This window comes from Nyctereutes procyonoides, unplaced genomic scaffold, assembly GCF_905146905.1.
Source record: "Nyctereutes procyonoides isolate TBG_1078 unplaced genomic scaffold, NYPRO_anot_genome, whole genome shotgun sequence".
Lineage (NCBI taxonomy): Eukaryota > Metazoa > Chordata > Mammalia > Carnivora > Canidae > Nyctereutes > Nyctereutes procyonoides.
This window is the reverse complement of record NW_026575046.1, coordinates 65792863-65812342: the sequence shown is the minus strand read 5'-3', so window position 1 is coordinate 65812342 and position 19480 is coordinate 65792863. Positions and strand designations below refer to the sequence as shown.

General features: G+C 53.0%; 1 protein-coding gene across 1 annotated transcript in view; it reads left to right on the top strand.

Annotated features, from left to right (window-relative positions):
* Positions 1–19480, top strand: part of LOC129509498 (cadherin-23-like) — a 322243-nt gene that overhangs the window by 181723 nt on the left and 121040 nt on the right. The window contains exon 9 of the mRNA XM_055325089.1: positions 5634–5712. Coding sequence (XP_055181064.1) covers positions 5634–5712 — 79 coding nt within the window. The remainder of the gene's footprint in view (positions 1–5633; positions 5713–19480) is intronic.

Genomic DNA, 19480 nt, shown 5'->3' with positions numbered 1-19480 from the left:
CAACGTGTGAGCAGGGTATTTTGGAGCTCCCAGTAATCAAGGTGCCTGAGTCTCTGGAACCTGGTCTCAGCCTCCAGTGTGTCTCCCAGGACATTGTGCCCAGGGCTGAGTGCAGAGAAGGCGCTTGGAGCTAACTTGTTGATTGAAGTGAGGACGCGATTGTGGCCACGCAGCCAGAGAAACTCAGAGTAGGGCCTGCAGTCACTTTGGCCAAATCCTCCACACTGTGGGCCGCTTCCTCCTTGGCAAATGGGCTGGTGATGCAGTAGTGTCTGCATTGGCTGAGGGTTTTAAGGACTGGAGGTCGCCTGCTCCTGTAGAACACCCAGCAAGGCGTTCACTCACAGTGGTTATGACTCAGTAGTCCCTATGGGGCTGTGAGGCCACTCCCGCCAATGCCCCTGGAGTTCTCAGGGGGGCAGGTCTGAGCCCCACCACTTGGGTCATGACTCGGCTCGGGGGAGCCAGACAAGGAAGTAAGTGAGGAGGCTTCGGACTCTCCCGGGCGCCCACAGAGTCATCTCCGGGGCACGCAGCCTGCGTCTGCTCCTCGTCCCCACCCTGGAAAGGAGCGCTCCCGTTGCCATGTCTCTAGCACCTCTTTTTCTGCTGCAGGCCACTTCCCTAATGCTCCAAGCCTGACTTTTCCAGGCTTCTAATCGGTTTCCATGCCTTGATCCGGGCCCTGCTTGTCGCTTTACAGTGTGGAACCCTGGCTTAACTCAGTACTTCCTGGGCCGGCCAGGGCCCTGGAGCCCCGTGGCCCATGCAGCCTCCTCGCCCTGGGGACCCAGACGTCCCCGCTCCCAGCCTTGGCTCTGCTGGCCGGGGGGGCTCCGTCCAGACCCCGGCCCACGCTGCCTCGCTCCTCCTCTTTATCTGCGGCTCCCAGCATGGATGCCTCTCTCTATCAGCGTATCGGGCCGGCGTGCCTCATCTAAAGTGTATATATTACCTAATAAAATCCTTCTTATTTGGGATTATTGCATCAAATTTTAATTTCCTCACTCGAGCAGCGGCATGTCGGCCTGCCCGTCAGTGAAGGACCGATAGGAGGTGAAAAGAGCGGATAAACTGCACAAATTACTGCCAGCTGATGCCTATCAGCCCTTTGACTGGAATTGACTGGAATTAAGGACTGAGAAATAGGATTTTCTGCCTCAGAATCTGCTGTGGCAGCTCTTGTCGGAAGTCCCCTCCGGCCCCGACGGCCCCCTCCCCGCACAGGCGCCTCCCACTCCCTGAGCGAACTGCGGTCCACCTTTCAAGTCCTTAATCCTGTCATGGCAATGGGGAAGGCGGTCCCCGGGGAGAGAGCTGGGCTGGGATCCCTGAGACCCCGGCCCCATGGGCTCCAGCTCCAGCTCCAGCTCCCATCCTGGCCCGCTGTTCTGGAAGAGGCAGGCCGCAGAACGGGAGACACAAGCTCCTTCTAGAGAAGTCTCAGCTCCTCTCAGATCTGCCTGGACTTTCCCACCGGTACCCAAACCTCAGAGGGGGGCTGCCTCGCACACCTCATCCACCTCTCTCGGCGGCGCACCAACTGGGCGCGGAGCCTTGGGCCTGTCCCTTCTGCCGCGGAGCAGTGGAGGCCCCCAGACCCACCCCAACCCAGGCCTCCATTCCTCAGTCACCCTTGCCCCAGCCACTCACCACACCTTGAGACTTTAAGCCAATTCTGGAACCCTCTGAGCCTGTTGCCTCCCATACCCCATGGTGTTGAGGCTTGTGAGGAAAATGCAAGAGTACCCATGTTGGATGCCAAACACAGTGCTTGGCACAGAGTAGGTGCTTGACCAGTGCTGGCTCTTCCCCAGGCTGTTAGCCGTTCTCTCCCTATAAGACCCAGAAGATGCCTTAGCTCCAGGGTACGGATTCTGAATCTGGGGTGCTAGGGAGTCTGAATGGGCCGTAACTGTGTGGCACACCACAAGCATGTGTTGTCTGGGAAGAGGCACCACGGCTTTCATCAGATGCTCACAGGGGTCCCGGTGACCGGTGACAGTCACTTTTATAGCATTTGCTGTGTACCAGGTATGGTGCTAAGCCCTGTGCACCTACCAGTTGCTGAGGGGTGGAGGCTGTTATTTTACCCATTTTATAGACGGGGAGAACAAGGCAGTGAGAGGTCAAGTAGCTCACTCGGAAGATTTGAGCCCAGGTAGCCTAGCAACAGAGTCCAACTCCCAACCCCTTCAGCATACTGCTCTTCCTGCCACAAGCAGCAGGGCCTCTGGAGGCGTGTGTACCTTTAGCCTCTCAGGGGAGCCTCATTTCTGTACAACGTGGGTTCCTGTGATGGGAGGAGCCCGTGGCAGGGTGGACCCTTCTCTGAGCCTCCTGGGCCTGCCCACCTGGGAAGCCATGTGCTGGTGCGTCCCCCTCATCCCCGCCCCCGTCTGGAGAGCCAGCCAGTAAGGGGCCTGGCTCTGGGCCCAGCAGGGGCCACGTTTCTCCATCCTCTCGTCTTTGGAAATAAGTTTCAGTATATTGAAAATATAATTACTGAGACTCTGAAACAAGAGCCGTGGGATCCCAAGAGCCCCCATTCCTCCCCGTTAATTCCTTCTTATAACATTTCCAGTCTTTGTGGCTGCACTTGTATTAAAAGCTCAGGGTTTTATTAAAAATGGATTTATTTACCCAAAAAGAGATAAAACCCCAAACTTTGTCAGAAGCCTTTTGGCTTTCACTTCCCAGCAGGTCAGGTGTGGCTCTTCCTGGGGAGAGCCGGGCCCTTAAGTCCTCTGTCACCCAATTACCCACTGGCCCCCCTTTGAGCCCCACTTGCCCATGAGCCTCCCGGCAGCCCAGGGTGGGAGTGTGTATGGGGAGATGCTCACAGGGCTCTGAGGCCTGAGGGTTCTTCGGCCATGAGGCCCTACCTTTGCACAAGCCACCACTGACCGCTGTTCTGGTCCTCCCAAGGTGTCCTTGTCTGTAGGCCCACCCGGCTCAGCCCAGCCACTCCTGGGTTGTGTGCCTGGGAGCATGCAGGTGCCCCTTGAGGTTGACTGTGTAGTGACTTTCTGGAAAGGTGCTCTAGAGACTCGGGGCCCAGTTAACCTGGCAGTCTAGGCTCTGCCCTCAGCAGACCAGGGGCTGCCCGGAGACCCTGATACTGGGACACATTTGGGGCCCAAGACAGATAGGGCTCTAAAAGAGGGAGTTGTCCCCGTGTCTGGAAAGCCCATCCTGGCACCTGAGCCTCACACCAGAGTCCCACACTGTGGGGACCTACTCCTGGAGACAAACCCAGGCCTCTCCTATGTGAGGAGTGGGCCCCCCAAAAAGAGCCCTCCATGGGGTGACATTGGGGGAAGTGGTTCCTGCAGACACTGAAATGCTTCCCAAATGACTCCCCACAGACGCCTGGGTCTGGGGCCATTAGCAGATATTACAGGGAAAGAGTCTGTCTTCAGATCAGAAAGCCTGTGAGAACAAAGGTTAACAGGGTTGCTGGGGCTTGGTTTGGCTTTTTTAAAAAAACCACTTTACTACATCGAGGAGCCTTTACTATACACTGAAGCCCAGAGGAATAGTGGGATATGCAAGTTGCCCCAAATCTGACATGAGCTAATGCTTGCGAAGTGCTTAGATTAGTGCCTGCCACATAGCACGGACATTCCTAAATGGCAGTTATCGTTATTAAAGCAGAAACCTGGTGGGGAGGCGGCATCGCTGGGCGGGCAAGAGCATTTTGGAACCAAAGTATCTGACTTTGAGCCCTTGCTTCACCTTCCCTTCCTTGCAGTGGGACCTTTGCAAGGCCACTTAACTTGAGCAAGTTCCTCGGTTTCCTCCTCTGGAAGACGAGGCTTGTGGGGTAGGCGTGAGGGTGAAGTGAGTTAGTCCATAGAAGGCGTTTGCAGCGGCACTGGGTGCAGAGTGGGTGCTGGCGAGAGAACAGGGCCCGTGCCGCTGGTGCCTTCTGGTCTCTGGCACAGTTCACGTCCTCAGAACCCGCGTGGGGAGCGGCTCATTTAATGGTGTCTTTTTCCGATTTCATAACAATCTTTCCCCCCTCCCCCCCGTGGGGTGTACTCCTGTCTCCTGGGGGAAGGGGTCCCCCAAGGAGGGCGCCAGACCGGCTTTCTGCTCGGCCTTGGCCTCAGGGCTGTGTCCATGTTTCTGCGGGAACCATTTCTTTGGAACATTCTCTCACCTTCCCTCAGCTCGGGCTGGAAGTGTTCCAGATTGCTGCACACCTGGGCCCTGGGGAGGATAGTGGATAGCCACACAAGGACAGCACTGCTCTGGGGGTGGGGGGGTGGAGACGCCCCTTGTGGGTGTTGCGTCTCCAGGAGGAGGTGCTTGGGTAGGGGTGCAGGGTGCAGACTTCAGCTGATGGACAGCAGGTGGGTGAGAGGCAGCAGATCCAGGCCACAGGAGCTCATCACTAGACATGTAAATACCAGGGTGGGTATTTCCCTGGGGGATGGGGACGGGGCTGTAACCAGGGAAAAGTGCAGCCAGGGCCAGAGCCTCAGGCAGGCAGGGCGGACAGGGGCGGTGGCTGGCTGACCGTGTGATAGGGCCTGGAGAGCAAGGCGGAGGTTGCCATGGGCAAAGGGAGGCTGTGCAAGTGGTGGTGATGGTGATGTGAGACTCTTTAGTACGTCCCTTTCTTCCTCAGCCAACCAATCCATCAAGTGATATTTGAATGTGCCCATTATAGGCCAGGATCCCTTCCTGGAGAACCTTAGGCCTCCACCTCCGTGCCTGTACTGTACCTTTGCCTCCGTATCATTTTCTCCCCCTGGCAAGCTCCCACTCATTCTTCATGACTCGTCCTAAATGTTGCTGTCTGTACAACCCTTTGTCAGCTCTTCCAGATGGACTTCTGCACTTTGGGGTACCTTTCTGCATCTAAGCACCCTTCGATGCATAGAGCAGTGTCTGTGAGCCCTCCCCACAGGCTGTGTACTCCCTAAGAGCAGGGACCCCTGAATCCCCATCCTGGTAGTCCCAGATCCCGATTCCTTCCCCCACCCTTGTGCACCCCCTTCCCCCAGTGCTGCAGGGAGAAGGAACAGGGTGTGGGACAGAGCCATTTGAGGCAGGAGCTGCTGGTTGCAGTGCTGGATAGGGTATGGGTCATAGGGCCATGGTGGCCTCCGGGTCATTCCTGGAGATACTCATTTTCAGGATTTATGATACTTTTGTTAGTAGAGTAACTGATCCATGATGTTCTCCTTTACTCAAGTCCTAGTGAAAGCAAGGTCCCAGGGTTTTTGCTGTTATTCATATTTAGGTGGGGCAAACCGAGACCAGCAATTTGATGGGCGGTTGGGATAGAGATCAGATCTCTTGTCCCCTGGCTTGTTTTTCCTCTTTCCTGGGTGGTTACAGCAGATGAGGGGACATGGGGAGGGGAAGGGGAAACGAGAGCATTAGCAGGATTAGGCCTCTCCATGGGACTCCAAGGTGTTTGCCAAGGCCTTGGGGTTATGTCCCCAGATTGATGGGGACAGCTGAGACCTGAGCCCTCAGCAGCTTCCTAGGCTGGCCTTGTAGCAGGGAGTTCACTACCTGGGGAGGGAAGCTGCAGGTGCCAGGGCAGCTACAAAGAAAGATGGACACCCCGGGGGTGGCCGAGCAGCCAAATCAGGTCCCTCCTCTCTCCTACCCAGGGCACAACCGTGCGAGTTATCACCGCCATCGACCAGGATAAAGGACGTCCCCGGGGAATTGGCTACACCATCGTCTCAGGTAAGGCCTCAGTGCTCCCGGCACCCCACCCCCACTGTAGGAGCACCAGGCTCTGCAGGGCTGTGCAGAGGCCTGGGTGTGTGGACAGTGGTGTGAGGGGACAACCCTGGGCAGAGGACCTAGGAAGGTGACTGAGTGGATGAAGGAGGGAGGAGGAAGAGAGGAGCTGGAGACTGAGGCTAAGATGTTGGGGGCCACTTGGGTGGTGTTGGGAGATGGGAGTATGCGCCACTGTCCAAGGTCCAAGACATCTGAGCACTTTGGGGTTCTGAGCCTGGGTCACTGAGGGCTCCCATCTCGCCTCCTTAATGTGCTGTAGATGTCTCTTTGTTTTTCTTTCCTGACTTGATGAAAAGGTGGCAGTTTGTACATCATTTTAAAATGAATAGAACTGCAACTTTAGCCAATTTCATGCTCTTCACATTTCTGACCACTAGGAGTTCATATCTCGTTGAAAATGTTGCAGAGGAGGCACAGAGCCCCTCCTCTCGCACCCCTTCTCTTGGTTAAGCAGAATAGTGACCGGCTGCAGAGAAGGTTCCAGGTGGTAGGATCCCTGACCCCATGTCCCCACTTAAGGACAGACCAAGGAGCTCTGCTTGGCTGTCCCAGGGCTGGGTGGCTTTGGAGAGAGGGAATTGGTGAGAGGCCCATGAGGGGCTGCTCACTCACGCACAGACTCTGGCTCTGTCCCTATGCTCCCCCCACCCCCCACCCCACCCCACATGTGGCCTTCCCCACTGCCCACTACTCAGTGATGGGTCAGCCTCATGCCTCTGGGTATACCAGACTGATGGCCGGGAGGATGGCAGGCCACCAGGCCGGTATCTACCCTATTGCCTCTCCCAATCACACCCCCATAACAGTGTGTGACATTTGGGGGACATTCTTTCCCTAAAGCTCAAAAGATACCAAGGTGTAATGATCAAGAACATAGAAGATGGAGTCTCATGAGCATATTGCCTTGGGTGGGTCTCTATACCTCAGTTTCTCATTCATAAAATGGGAGCAGTAGGAGTACCTATCTTGGGTGGTTAAGTGTCAGAAGACTTAATATATATAAAGAACCTAATTAAGGTTGTAAATACCTTTATACGTGTTAGTTGCTGTTATTACTATTATTATTATTATTATTATTATTATTATTATTATTATTATTACTGGCAGGTAATAATAACCTTGAGAAGGTGGGAGTTAGCTGGTAGGAGGAAGAGCCCCACACACACATCCTTGGGAATGCAGGAAATCAGGGGTTTGGTGGGACCTGCAGCTGCTGGCTTGACTATTATTGTGTCTGTAAGGCTGGGGTACCCCAGGCCCCAAAGCAATGCCAAACTAGCTCATGTGGTCAGCAGCAGTAGCATGGGTCCAGGCCTCTCCTCCCCCATCGCATTTCCTCCCCATTCTGGTGCCCAGTACAGGACTCAGCAGTGTAAGCCCCATATGTACTTGTGGAATGAAGGAAGGAAGAAGAGAAGGAATGTGACCCTAGGGTCTTGGGTTTTCAAATTCCATCATGCCCAAGAATCACCTGCGGCTTCTACCAAAAATGCAGAGTCCTTGGCACCCACGGGGATTCTCCTTCTGTGGAACTGGGGTTGGCCCCAGGAATGGTCCTTTCTCACAGTGCCCGGGATATGGATAGTCCTTAGGCTAGGGTGTGGCAAAGCTAGTCCTAGGAAGGAAGGAAGGAAGGAAGGAAGGAAGGAAGGAAGGAAGGAAGGAAGGAAGGAAGGAAGGCATTCTGCAGGAAGGCAGAGTCCCCCTGGGAATCAAGGGGCCCTTTCTTGCTGAGCAGAGGAGGAGGGAGGCCCATACTGGTGCTGATCTCCTTCATGAGTTTTTTAGTTTGGGAAGCAAAGGGAGTGCCTCCCAAGGATAAGGGGCTTGTGCTAGAGACCTAAGGGAACACCAGTGAGTGCCAAGAGTGATAGAGTTGAGGGGCCAGGATAAGGTGGCAGCATAAGGGGACACTGGCTGGGTGAGGGATTGTCTCCTTGTCTCATTGCCTGTGGGCTGGTTTCAGACCTACCCCAGCCTAGATGAAGGTGGGGAGCAAGGAGCCAGGAGCTAGCCTGAGGTCATGGCCAGACTGGAAATTCCTGTCTGATGCTGAGAGGCCATCCTCCAGGGCATTGGTCCATTCTAAGTTCCAGGCCACCAGCCTTGGACCCGTAGGCCCTCTCCAGCCCTCAAAGATGGCCTCAGCCAGCTCTCCCTCCTCACTTGCTCCGCAGGGAGCAGGAGGCTGAAGGGCAGAGCTGCTTAGCCTTTGCTGTCTGGGCTGGGCTCTGAACCCTGGAGTCTGGGGACAATTGTCTGTGGCAGCATATTATGAGATGTCCAGGAGCATACTCTCCTGGGCCAAGACCTCAAGTGTGAACAACAGGATGAGAAGTAAGACCCAGGATATGAAACTACAGGTAGGCAATGTTTGTGAAGGTGGGGCCAGGAGGCAGAAACTTCCAGAAGGCTTAGCATAACTTTGTAGGATTCCCCCTACCAGCAAAGATGTGCTTTGAGGGCTTTCGGAAAGGATGACATATGGGTTTCCTCTCACACGCCAACTGATTGATTGATGATGGCTACTTGAAGAGAACCATGAAGCCAAGCAGGCTCAGTGTGGTATTCAGTTGGTAGAGTCTGCTATGGGTACAGAAAGAGAGAGGACAGACAGCCCCCATGGCAAACATTTGCCATTCTTGCTAAGACCTCACTTACAGGGTGGCCATGATGGTTCTTTAACTCTCTCATGGGTGTTTGTCACCACACAGCCCACAATCCCACCCAAATTCTTTTTAGGCAGCTTGAGAAAAGGGCCATCCTTCTCTCCCCATCCTGAGTACCTGGCTCACCTGGCTGCCTGCCCACCTGTTCCTGCCCGCCCTTCTCCCTGGCCCCGGGCTGGCGTTGTCTCCCTACAATCCAGCCTCAGGGTGAGTCTAAAGCAGGCAGACAGGCAGAAGGGTGAAGACCTCAGGGGAGCTGTAGCCAGAAAGCTAGGATATGGCCTCATCTCTACTTCTCCCAACCAGCGTAGATACTGCTGCAGAGCACATTGGCTGCCAAGGATCTGGCCCCACACACTTGCCTTTCCGGTGATGTTAAGTCTCAGCCCTTTCCTGGGAGGCTCAGCCAGTGTCTGTTTGGCTTGAAGCAGGAGGATGGAGTGCCCACAAGAGCACCCTCACACCGCTGACTGCCCCAAGCTGGCCCTGAGTACCCCCATGGAAGCCTGCTTTGGCCCTAGATGCTAGGGAACCATTTTCATTTAAAAGAAAAAAATGAGAGTCTCAGGGGCTCCTGGAGCCAGGTGTGAGTCCTGACAACCACTATGGGTGACTGAGTCTCTGGGCACCTCCAGAGCCTGGGCAGGGGGTGGCTCTGTCCACACATGGGTAGACACAGGTCTGAGCCCATGAGTGATCCATGGCACACGGTTAACCTGCTTGGCTCCTTTAGACCCCCATCCCCTCCAGGCTGTTTATCAGCCCTGCAGCTGGGGGGATTTATGTCTGCACACCAGCGTTTTCACCATTACTAATGACCCCACTGTTTTGCCAAGAACAAAGAGGCCTTCAGAGGTGAGTTATGGCTCCATTGCCATCAATTTGTTCTCAGCCTCTTGTGGCCAAACTGAGACTGAAGGATGACAAGGTTCTTTCCCACAGAGGACCTGGCACGGGCCCCATCTGCCTCCTCAGCCTGTGCCTGCCCCGTCACTCACCAAGGGCATCACTTCCTCCAGGGTCCAAACAAAATGGGGCTCCCGTCCCCAATGGCCAGCCCAGCCTGGGGTCTGAACAGATACCCTCCTTTGCCAGATGGAGACAGTCCTGCTTCAGGGGGCAGCTGTGCCCCACCCCACACAGAGCACTGAACTTGCAACTCAAAGTTGTAGGTTCAAGGCCCAGCTCGGGCACCCGCAGCAGTATGCCAGAGAAAGGCGTTTGACCCCTCTTCACCCCATAATAATCGTCATCTTGTGGTACAGGGTTAATAATCTCTATGGCAGATAAAATGGTGCCAGAGAGACTCTAAAGGGTCATAAAGTATTAAACAATACTAATTATCAAGGAAAGATCAGGCCCAGGGGTCCTGGGGACTTCTATTCGCTCATTTCCTCTTTTATCCATTTAAGCAGAGAAGTGGTTCAGAGTGTGGGCTCTGGCGCCGCTGTCCACGGTGCTGACCCCTGACTGGACTGGCCAGTATGGTTGCCCTGTGGCTAGGCCACTGAGCACTTGACGTGTGCTAGAGTGTAAGGTGACCTACAGGATTTGGGAGACTTAGTATGCAAAATGGTTTATAAAACATCCCATTAATAATGTTTTCTCCTGATGATGTGTTAAAGTGATCTTTTAGATACACTGATTGAGATACGACATTTTATTAAAATTAATTTCATCTATTGTTTAATGTGGCTACTAGAGAAGTTAAAATATCACATGTGGCTCACATCCTATTTCTTTTTTTTATTTTATTTAAATTCAATTTGCCTACATATAGTATAACACCTAATGCTCATCTCATCGTGTATCACATCCTATTTCTGTGGGCAGCTCTGTTCCAGAGTTAGACTGCCTCGCTGGCGTGCTCTCCTGACCAGCTGTGTAACCTTCGAACTGTCAGTTTTCCAGTCTATGAAATGAAGGGAAGAGTAGCCTGAGCTTCCCCAGGGAGGCTATGCACCCACAGGAGCTAAGATATGTAAGCACAGAGAGGGGCACTTGATTTTAATGCTCAATGAATGTGGACTCTTGGCATCCACCTATAGTGGATGGAGGGTCTTCTGTGGGCCAAGAGCTGCACTAATGTCCTGAGAGTGTGTGGGGCCAGAGGCACCATCTCGGCCTCAGAAACCTATAGTGTAGGTGGGGAGGCAGACTGAGAAGCAGGGGCTGTGTAGACAAGGAGTCATGGCTCCCTAGGGGGCCCATTAGATGGTTCTCTATACTTCTCTGTGTGTTTAAAAATATCTGTAATGGGAAGTGAGAAAGAATCCATGGGAGGGTGTGCCTCCCCCACCAGCCGTCACTGGGATTAGGAAACTCACTGAGATCACCTAAGCCACCCACTGACTGATGAGCATGAACTAGCCAGGAACTGTGGAGTTGGGGTGTTGCCGGCAGAGGGAACAGCGTGTACCGGGATCCCAGAGCAGGAGAGAATGCACATTCATGGAACTGCAGTAATTCAGCATGGCTGAGCGTGGCACGCAAGAGAGGCTTTGGAGGAAGGAGGCCACAAAGGGAGGCAGGGCCCAGCCAGGCAGGGTGTGGAATGCCCTGCTCAGGAGAATGCCAGGCCTTGCTCCTGAGGGTAGCAGGGAGCCAGTTCAGCAGGGGAGGGACATAGTTGAAGAGCATTGTGTAAAGCTCACTGGTCAGACTGGACCCAGTGGGCTGGGGAGGGCAGGTGGTAATAAGCAGGTCCAAGGGGAGGCTGTCGTGGTGTCCCCCAACTGGCCATCCCAGTGGGGGAACAGAGACAGCAGAGCCAAAGGAGGGTGAGGAGGTCGAGGTGACAGGAGGTGGCTGTTGGGACAGGTGGCATAGGACCAGCCCATGGCCTGAGATGGCTTTAGAGCCCCCTTGAGCAGGGACGTTGCTTAATTTAACATCTGACCACTCTGTGTTCCGGAGAAGAACATTGTCTTCCTAAGTGCCCTTGAGTGGGTGACTGAAACTCTCGAAGGACCAGATTCCCCAGCTTTTAATGGGGCCAGTTGTATCTTTCTCAGAGTTGTGAAAATAAAAATAAGTGAGTTCACTCTCTAAACTGAGCGGTGTTTGGTGAGTGTCCTCAGGGCACTGCATGGTAGGCCTCAAAAGACGCCAGACATTTCCCTCCTGCCTTGCTGCCTGTCAGGATGCGGCGGAGACAGGCATGTGGTGTGCTGTCTGAAGCCCACATCGCTAGCCAAGGCCACTCTAACCTGCCAGCAAGCAGGGTTCCCCCGGTGGCCAGGAGCCCAGGCTGAAGGCTTCCATCATTCAGCCCCAAAGGGCACCGAGGGTTCTATCCTGCCATCACCTTCCTGCAAGCACCCAGACTTCTCACTGTTTCTCCGTCCCCTGAAGTCAGGAGCCCATCTACAGGAGGCCGTGAAGCAGCGATTCTCAGCATGAAGGTCTTAGACCAGCAGCAGCAGCACCTGGATGCCTGTTGGACATGCAAACTCTCAGGCCCTGTCCCAGAATTACTGACTCAGAAGCCTGGGAAAGGGGGCCCAGAAAACTGTCTTAAGGAGCCCTCCAGGTGGTTCTGACACTCTCTGAACGTTTCCGGAAGCATTTTCAGTTTCCACACATGTTAGACTGATGAGTTCTGTCAATTGACTCTCTCCTTCCCACGACTGCTGCTGCAGGGACTCCTTTCCAGAGCCGGAAGGGCTGGGGAGTGAGGGTGTGGCCAACAGCCCACGCTAGCGCTTTCCACCACGTCCTGTGCCACAGCCTCTCTTTTAGCCCAGGCACCACCTTCCAGGCTGTGGGGGCCCCATCTCTCCCACCAACCATGCCTTGCAGCCCACATCCCTTTCCTCATCACAGCCCTGCCTGCCTGTCCTTCTGCAGCTCCAGAGCATCCCCCAGGGGGAGAAGAGGGGGAAAACATGTATTGGGCGCCTGTCGTGCACCGAGCACTGGCTGGACACATTTATGTCCCATAGCAATCTGTAAGGAGATATTATTACTCCGTTCTGCACACAGTAAATCGAGGCTCAATGAGCATATAGATTGGCCAGGGGTCACAGCTACTAAGTAGAAGAGCAGGGATTTGAACCCAAGTCTCTCGGGCTCCAGAATACACCCATTTTTCATAACAACAGTGGTTCTCAGAGTGTGGTTTCCAGACCAGTGGCATCAGCATCAATATCTAATAATAGGAATTATTAGAAATTAAAGATTTTGCGTCCTACCCTAAACTACTGGATTGGAACCTCAGGGGGTGGGGCCCAGGTGATGCTGGCATTGCTAGTCTGGGGACCACACTTTGAAAAGTACTGATCAGGAAAAGCCTATGCAGTCAACTGGGGTGATACTACCTTCAAGGAGGCAAAAATTTGTTATGAGGGGCAAAAAGTGTTTATAAAGCACAGGTAGGTATAAAATGCAGATATATCAGCAGTATTAGAATTTCATGGAAGGGGGAGCAATTCAGAAAACATGTCTTAAGTGGCTGGTAGTGGGGGCGATGATAGGAAGGTTGAGAAACATTGGCCTGGAATGAAGAATCAGTGAGCAGTGTCAGGGCCAAAACCCCTCACCCCGGCTTGAAGGGCAGTGGCCTCACCACCAGCCACACTGGGGACCTGCCCAGGGGTGTTAGTGAAAGACAAAGCCCTCACGTGCCAATCTTTACTGGATTTTGCTGTAATATTAACGAGCGAGGCAGTTTCTTGAAAATGCATTGAGCGCTTTGAGTGAAGGCTGTGTGTGTGTGTGTGTGTGTGTGTGCATGAGTGTGCAATGCGTGTGTGAGGAGAGAATAATCAGATACAGCCAGACTTGCACAAGCTGACATGTATGCCAGTTACTGAATCGGGCCCCTGGCCGTGGCCTGGTGGGAAGCAGCTATCACAGGAGCCCATCGTTTGAAATACATCAAAGCCCTTGTGATTAAGCCACTCGGCATTTTTCTTCCCCACCCCTGAGAAGTGAAAACTCAGGGATATCAGACCTGCTTTAGATCTCTGAATTGCACACCACAGCCCCCAGCTTGGGGGTGCACAGCAGGTGCCTGGAAGCGCCAGAAACTTTGGAGCATCTGCTGGGCACAGGGGAAAATGACCCACCTGGCTGGAGCCAAGAGGTGGCCGGGGAGAAGTGAAAGGCAGATCCGAGACAGGCAGTGGGGCCAGTTGGTGGAGGCCATAGAAGGCAAAATAAGAGGGCTCTTGAGTAAGGCGGGGGATGAGGAGGGTGAACAGGGAGTCATTAGAAGCTTCATCTCATGGGAGTTCCAGATGGATTGGAACAGGAAGCCCTGGGATGATGATCCGCTCTTAGGCTGTCACACCAACTGGGAGGGGTGGTCGTTGTGCAGATGTACAAGAAGGCAGGCAGCAGGCTCTGGTGACATACTGAAAAGAAATAGTACAAAAAAAAGGGAGGAGACAAAGAAGCATCTAACCTCTGAGTCTAGGTTTTTGGGAGTCCTGGTGGTGGCCTGGGCAGAAAGGGGCATATTCAAAAGGAAAGTTGATCTGTTTAAACCCGTGATTGCTACCCCAGACCTGCATCACCACACATACCCGAATTCACCAATCCCATCCCAAGGCAGACATCACTAATTGATCCCCGCACACTTTCCCGGTCTCTGGACAGGTCTCCAAGCCTTACCCAGCCCTCCAGAAGCCACTGGCAAATTAATAGGCATTCTCTCTAGAGCAGGAACAAATGTGTCCAAGGTTTATTCCACTTGTAGCCCATGACTGTCTTCATTCATAAATATCTAGGGACAGTGCCTCTGGTGGGTTTTTATATAATTATACAAGTATACTGGGAAACTGGAGGGTATTATGGTGAGTGAAGTAAGTCAATTGGAGAAGGACAAACATATGTTCTCATTCATTTGGGGAATATAAAGAATAGTGAAAGGGAATAAAGGGGAAAGGAGAGAAAATGAGTGGAAAATATCAGGGAGGGTGACAAGACGTAAGAGACACCTAACTCTGGGAAATGAACAAGGGGTGGTGGAAGGGGAGGGGGTGGGGGTTGGGGTGACTGGGTGACAGGCACACTTGACGAGATGAGCACTGGGTGTTATACTATATGTTGGCAAATCGAACTCCCAATAAAAAAAAATCCAAAAAAACCCCACAAATATACTGGGAAAATATATATATTTATTTATTTTTAAAGATTTTATTTATTTATTCATGAGAGACACACAGAGAGAGAGGCAGAGACACAAGGCAGAGGGAGAAGCAGGCTCCCCACAAGGAGCCCGATGTAGGACTCGATCCCAGGTCTCCAGGATCACGCCCTGAGCTGAAGGCAGACGCTCAACTGCTGAGCCACCCAGGCGTCCCTGGGGAAATATATATATACATTTGTGTATTAAAAAAAGCAAATACACTGGCATATTATTAACAGTTCTCCCCCCACCATACCTAAATGACATTGATCTCTCCCACCAAGGCTCCGTTTCTCCTGGTGAGCCTCAGGAAAGCCTGCACTTCCTCCCCAGACCCCTCCACCCCCAACTTTCTCCCTCCTTCTTCAGGGATGGGCGACTTCCCAGCCCGTTCCTGCTCCCAGCACTCTCTGGTGCCCCGCCTTTGTGATAAACCAGAGAAGCCCTTGTTCCTCCTCCCTCCTTTAAGGACGCCCTCTGTGCCCTTCAGGCCAACAGCAGAACCGTGCTCCTTGCGTCCTTCCCCTGAGAACATCCGTCAGTGGACCTCTGAGCAAGTTCCCTGCCACGCGGTCCGAGACCCTCCCTCCCCACTTCCCCTCTTTCCCATACCTGCTTCAGGGGCACGCGTCCCTGTCCCTTGCTCAGGATACTGCAAAGCCTCCTACGTGTCCCATGTAGGACACCCCCCGCCCCACAAACAACCCCCCTAGGGCCCAACTAGCACCTCTTCTGCTACCCGTCGGGTCCTCCTCCCTAGCTGGGCAGGGACCGTACCTCGACTCAGCCCAGGAAACTTCTCTTCCGGTGCACCTGGGTCTGGTACATCAGTCACAGCTGGAGGTTGCTCATGGGGCTGCGGATTATTCTAGTTCATGGCTGGAGGTTGTTTGGCAGGGACATTCTTGTCCAGTTTCCCTGTGTCAACAAGCATTTGTCTTTTTAACAAATTTGCCTCTTGTCCACTTTTTCCTCATCTCTCAGGTGACCTCTTTGTACTGGATTTCCAGGGCTTTGAGATCTTTAGAGGATTATGAAATTAGCCGCCATCTATTTTGCATTTTCTCTCTGTATTTGCTTGGCACACCTCAGGCTCTCAGAACTCTTAGAGACATAATTCTTGGATCATGATCAACATCTGTCTATGTTGGCCCTCTTTAGCTACATTATTAATTTTTAATAACATCGTGGACACCCATGAACCCCCCCACCCCTGCAGCCACCCCAAGAGCCAGACTGTCCTCCATACCTCACATCTGGCTGCATTCCTCCCCATCTTTGAATCTTGGGTTTGTTTTCCATTCCCGTGCTTGTGTGATCCTTTGTCACATATTCACGGATCACATATTGTTTGGGTTTAGTTGCCTTTGAAGCTTATTTAAAAAGTATCATGTTATATGCATCGTCTCCGGGACTTGTGTTTTCTTTGCCCAATATTACATATCTGGGATTCATTCGTATTTTGGGGGCGTAGGTCTCATTTGTTCCTTTTTATTACCGCATAGTCCTCCGTCACGTGAAAATGCCACAGGCAATCTGTTTTCCTGCTGATGAGTGCGTGCACTGATCCCTGCTATCACGAATCGTGCTGCTATGAACAACATCTTGTGTGTCTGTCACTGAGCATGTGTGAGACTTTGCCTTGGCTAGACATAGCCGGATGCTCTGACCCTCGCCATAAGCCCGGGATCTGGCTGCCCAGAGCCATTTTACAGACAAGGAAACCAAACTCACAGATCTCCTGAAACGTGCCTTTAGGGTCACACAGCACAGAAGGGGTGGACACAGTATTCGAATCTCTATCTCCCTGCTTCCCAAGCTCACAGTCTTCCTGCTATCCTTTACCATGCTGCCTGGGAAATGAAATGATTCGTGTCAACCCGCTGGTCTGGGTGTGGACTGGAATCCCAGGATTCCATCATTCATTCAGGTAACCCTGAATATTGCCTGTGTGCCTACTGTGGGACAGGCTCCATGCTGGACCCTGGGGACCCGTGGTGAAGTGAAAGCCACTGTCTCTGCCCCTGTGGAACCCACAATCCACTGGGAAATGAGTCTACAAAAGCAGGGTCCCGTGGCTGGGGAGGGAGCACCGGGGAGGAAATACAGGGTGAGAAGAGACAGTGGGGGTGGGGCCACCTGGGAGGGGGTCAGGAGGGCTTCTGTGCGGGCTTCAGCACCCCCAGGCTGTGGGCACTGGAGGAGATTTTGCCCCTCCTCTCCGAAAAGGTCTCAAATATCTTTTGGGGGCTTTGAACCTGAGATGAGCCCCTCTAAGCAGCTCAGATTCCCAGCTCCCTTTTTCATCTGACTCCCTGGATGACTGCTCAGCTTTCAAGGCAGCCCCCAGCCGGGGCTAATCTGAAATAAAAGTTTTTATTTATCTAGCTTGATACCTGGTGCAAGGTTAAATCATACAAGAGAAAAAGCAATAAAAGAGAAAGATTAAGCGAAAGGCGCCGTCTTAGGCATGCCCTTTTGCAATATGGTTACAAAGATATTAAGCCTGAAGTCACCCAACAACCCCACCCACACTGCAGTTCCCCGGCTCTCTGGGCTCAGCTCCACAAGGCAGAGGGAGGAGGAGTGGGTGGGGTAGGGGCGCAGGTGGGGGCCGCCCTGGGGCTCCCTGCAGACTGGGTAAGTAAGCAGATGGAGTTCCAAGGAGCTCAGCCCATCAGCATCTCCCACCCCCCACGCAGCTCTGATTCATGACTCCCCCGAGGGAACAAAAATGTTGACATCTGCCCCTGCATTCCTGCCAGCACATCCGTGTCCTTGGTGTTCACTGTGTACCAGCTATGAGCAGGGCCCCCCAGGGAGGGGGCTCAAGTGTCAGGGGACCCCGAGCAGGTTACTTCTCTTGTTTGTGCCTCAGTCTCCGCATCTGTGAAATGGGAATGTTAACAGAGTTTAAAAAAAATTGTCCTCTGGTTGATGACAAGCACACACAAGAAAAGATACTAGGGTTGCTCAGCTGTAGGTGGGAATGGAATCTCTAAAAATACTGAAGTTACTGGCTTGTGCCCATCTTCCCTGCCCGCAAAACCTAACACTTCAGCTCTCTGTAAAGCCCCCAGGTGTTGCAGGGGCCCCTGTGGCGCGGAGAGACAGGCGATTCCATGTGCTATATGACTGACCTGGTCTTCTGCCCCTGACCTCTTGTGGGCATCCCCTGCACCAAGCCACCGGAGGTGGGTAACTCACCTGGGTCCCTGTTGTCAGCACCCTTCCATAGCCACTGGAATGGCCCAGCTTCCCCTGGATGTTCCATGACCCCAAAACCAAAATGGACCATGGGAAGAGACCAGGACTGCTTCTCCCCCACTATTGCCACTGTGCTTGAAACCTGGGCCCCTCGGCACCCTTGCTTGAGTCCCTGTGCGTTGTCTGCCCCGCTCCATATAAGCAGCTTCTCCAGTTCCGGCCTGTAGTCCCCCTCTCCATAGGGCCCAGACAGGGCCATGGGGACACCATGCCACCCTCTCTACTCCCAATCTGTGTTTAAAGCAATTTAAAACAAGGAAGAGAGGGGCGCCTGGGTGGCTCAGTGGTTGAGCATCTGTGTTTGGCTCAGGTCATGATCCTGGGGTCCTGGGATTGAGTCCCTCATTGGGCTCCCTCCCGGAACCCTGCTTCTCCCTCTGCCTATGTCTCTGCCTCTCTCTGTGTGTGTGTCTCTCATGAATAAATAAATAAAATCTTAAAAAAAAAAAAACGTGAGGGGGGAGGAGAAGGGACCTTTCTTTTAGTGAGAATGTCAGCCCCTGCAAGCCCACCCATGAGTTCACTAGACATGTCCATACAGGCCCCAGGGAAAACCCAACTGCACAAGTACTTCATCAGGAAAGCTTGAAGCATAGCATTTAGAACATATACCTCAAGAGGTCAGAAAAAGGTGTGTTCTCTGAGAAGGCAGTGCTCTTGGTATGATTTGGAGACCATAAGGAAGGGAAGTGTCACCAGCCAGGGCAGACTGTGAGCACACAATTTCTGGAACTTCCGGAACTTCCTTTCCAGCCCGAACACCCTCTTGCAGCATGGGACTCCCCCTGGAGACCTCCGAATGCCAGACTAAGGAGAAATCACAATCAATCATAGTGGCCAGCATTTTGCAAATAGCCCATCCAGATGCTTGACCTGCATCAACCCTTTTATTCCTGCCAATAATAACCCCATGAGATGGGTACTATTATTGTCATCCCTTTTTATAGATGAGGACACTAAGGCCCGGTTGCCCAAGGCCATATGGCCAGTGGGAGGAAGATCAGGCTGGCTCCAGAACCCACACTTCTGCAGGACCCCTGGCCCCACTGTCTCCTGCCCCGTCCCGAGCACCTATTGGGACGGCCAAGGTTCGGGAACCGCCAGGCCTACCTCTGGGCTCAGCTGTGTAGCAGTGCCCTGCAGCCTCTCCCTCTGCCTCTCTGTCAAGTGCTCTGCCTGAGTCAATTAACTAGCTGCCCCATTCAAATATTTGACCAATATCCTGGAAACAGAGATTTCAGAGCAGATACTTTCAGACATTGATTGAAGTGAACAAACATTCTGGCAGAGAATTAATTTATTGTTCCCACAATCTCCTTCTGCTGCACGGTGTTCCATCCCAGCCCCCCAGAAGGCATTGCTATTATGGGGGGAAGTGAGGTGGAATCAGGCTTTCCAGCCCACCGCCCCCACCACCTGCCTCAGCTGCTGGTGCAGGAGGACCCCCACTCTGAAGGACCATATCAGTGAGGTGCTTTTGAATCAGTGCTAGCAGAGGCTGAAGGGCACTTCACAGCAGCAGCCGGTGTAGCAAGGGTTATTTTAAAGGAGCCAATGACCGATTTTTCTTCATAATGATGGTGGGAGTCTTTGGTATCCAAGAGAGCAATTTAGTTGAGACTTAAGGGAGCATTTTACA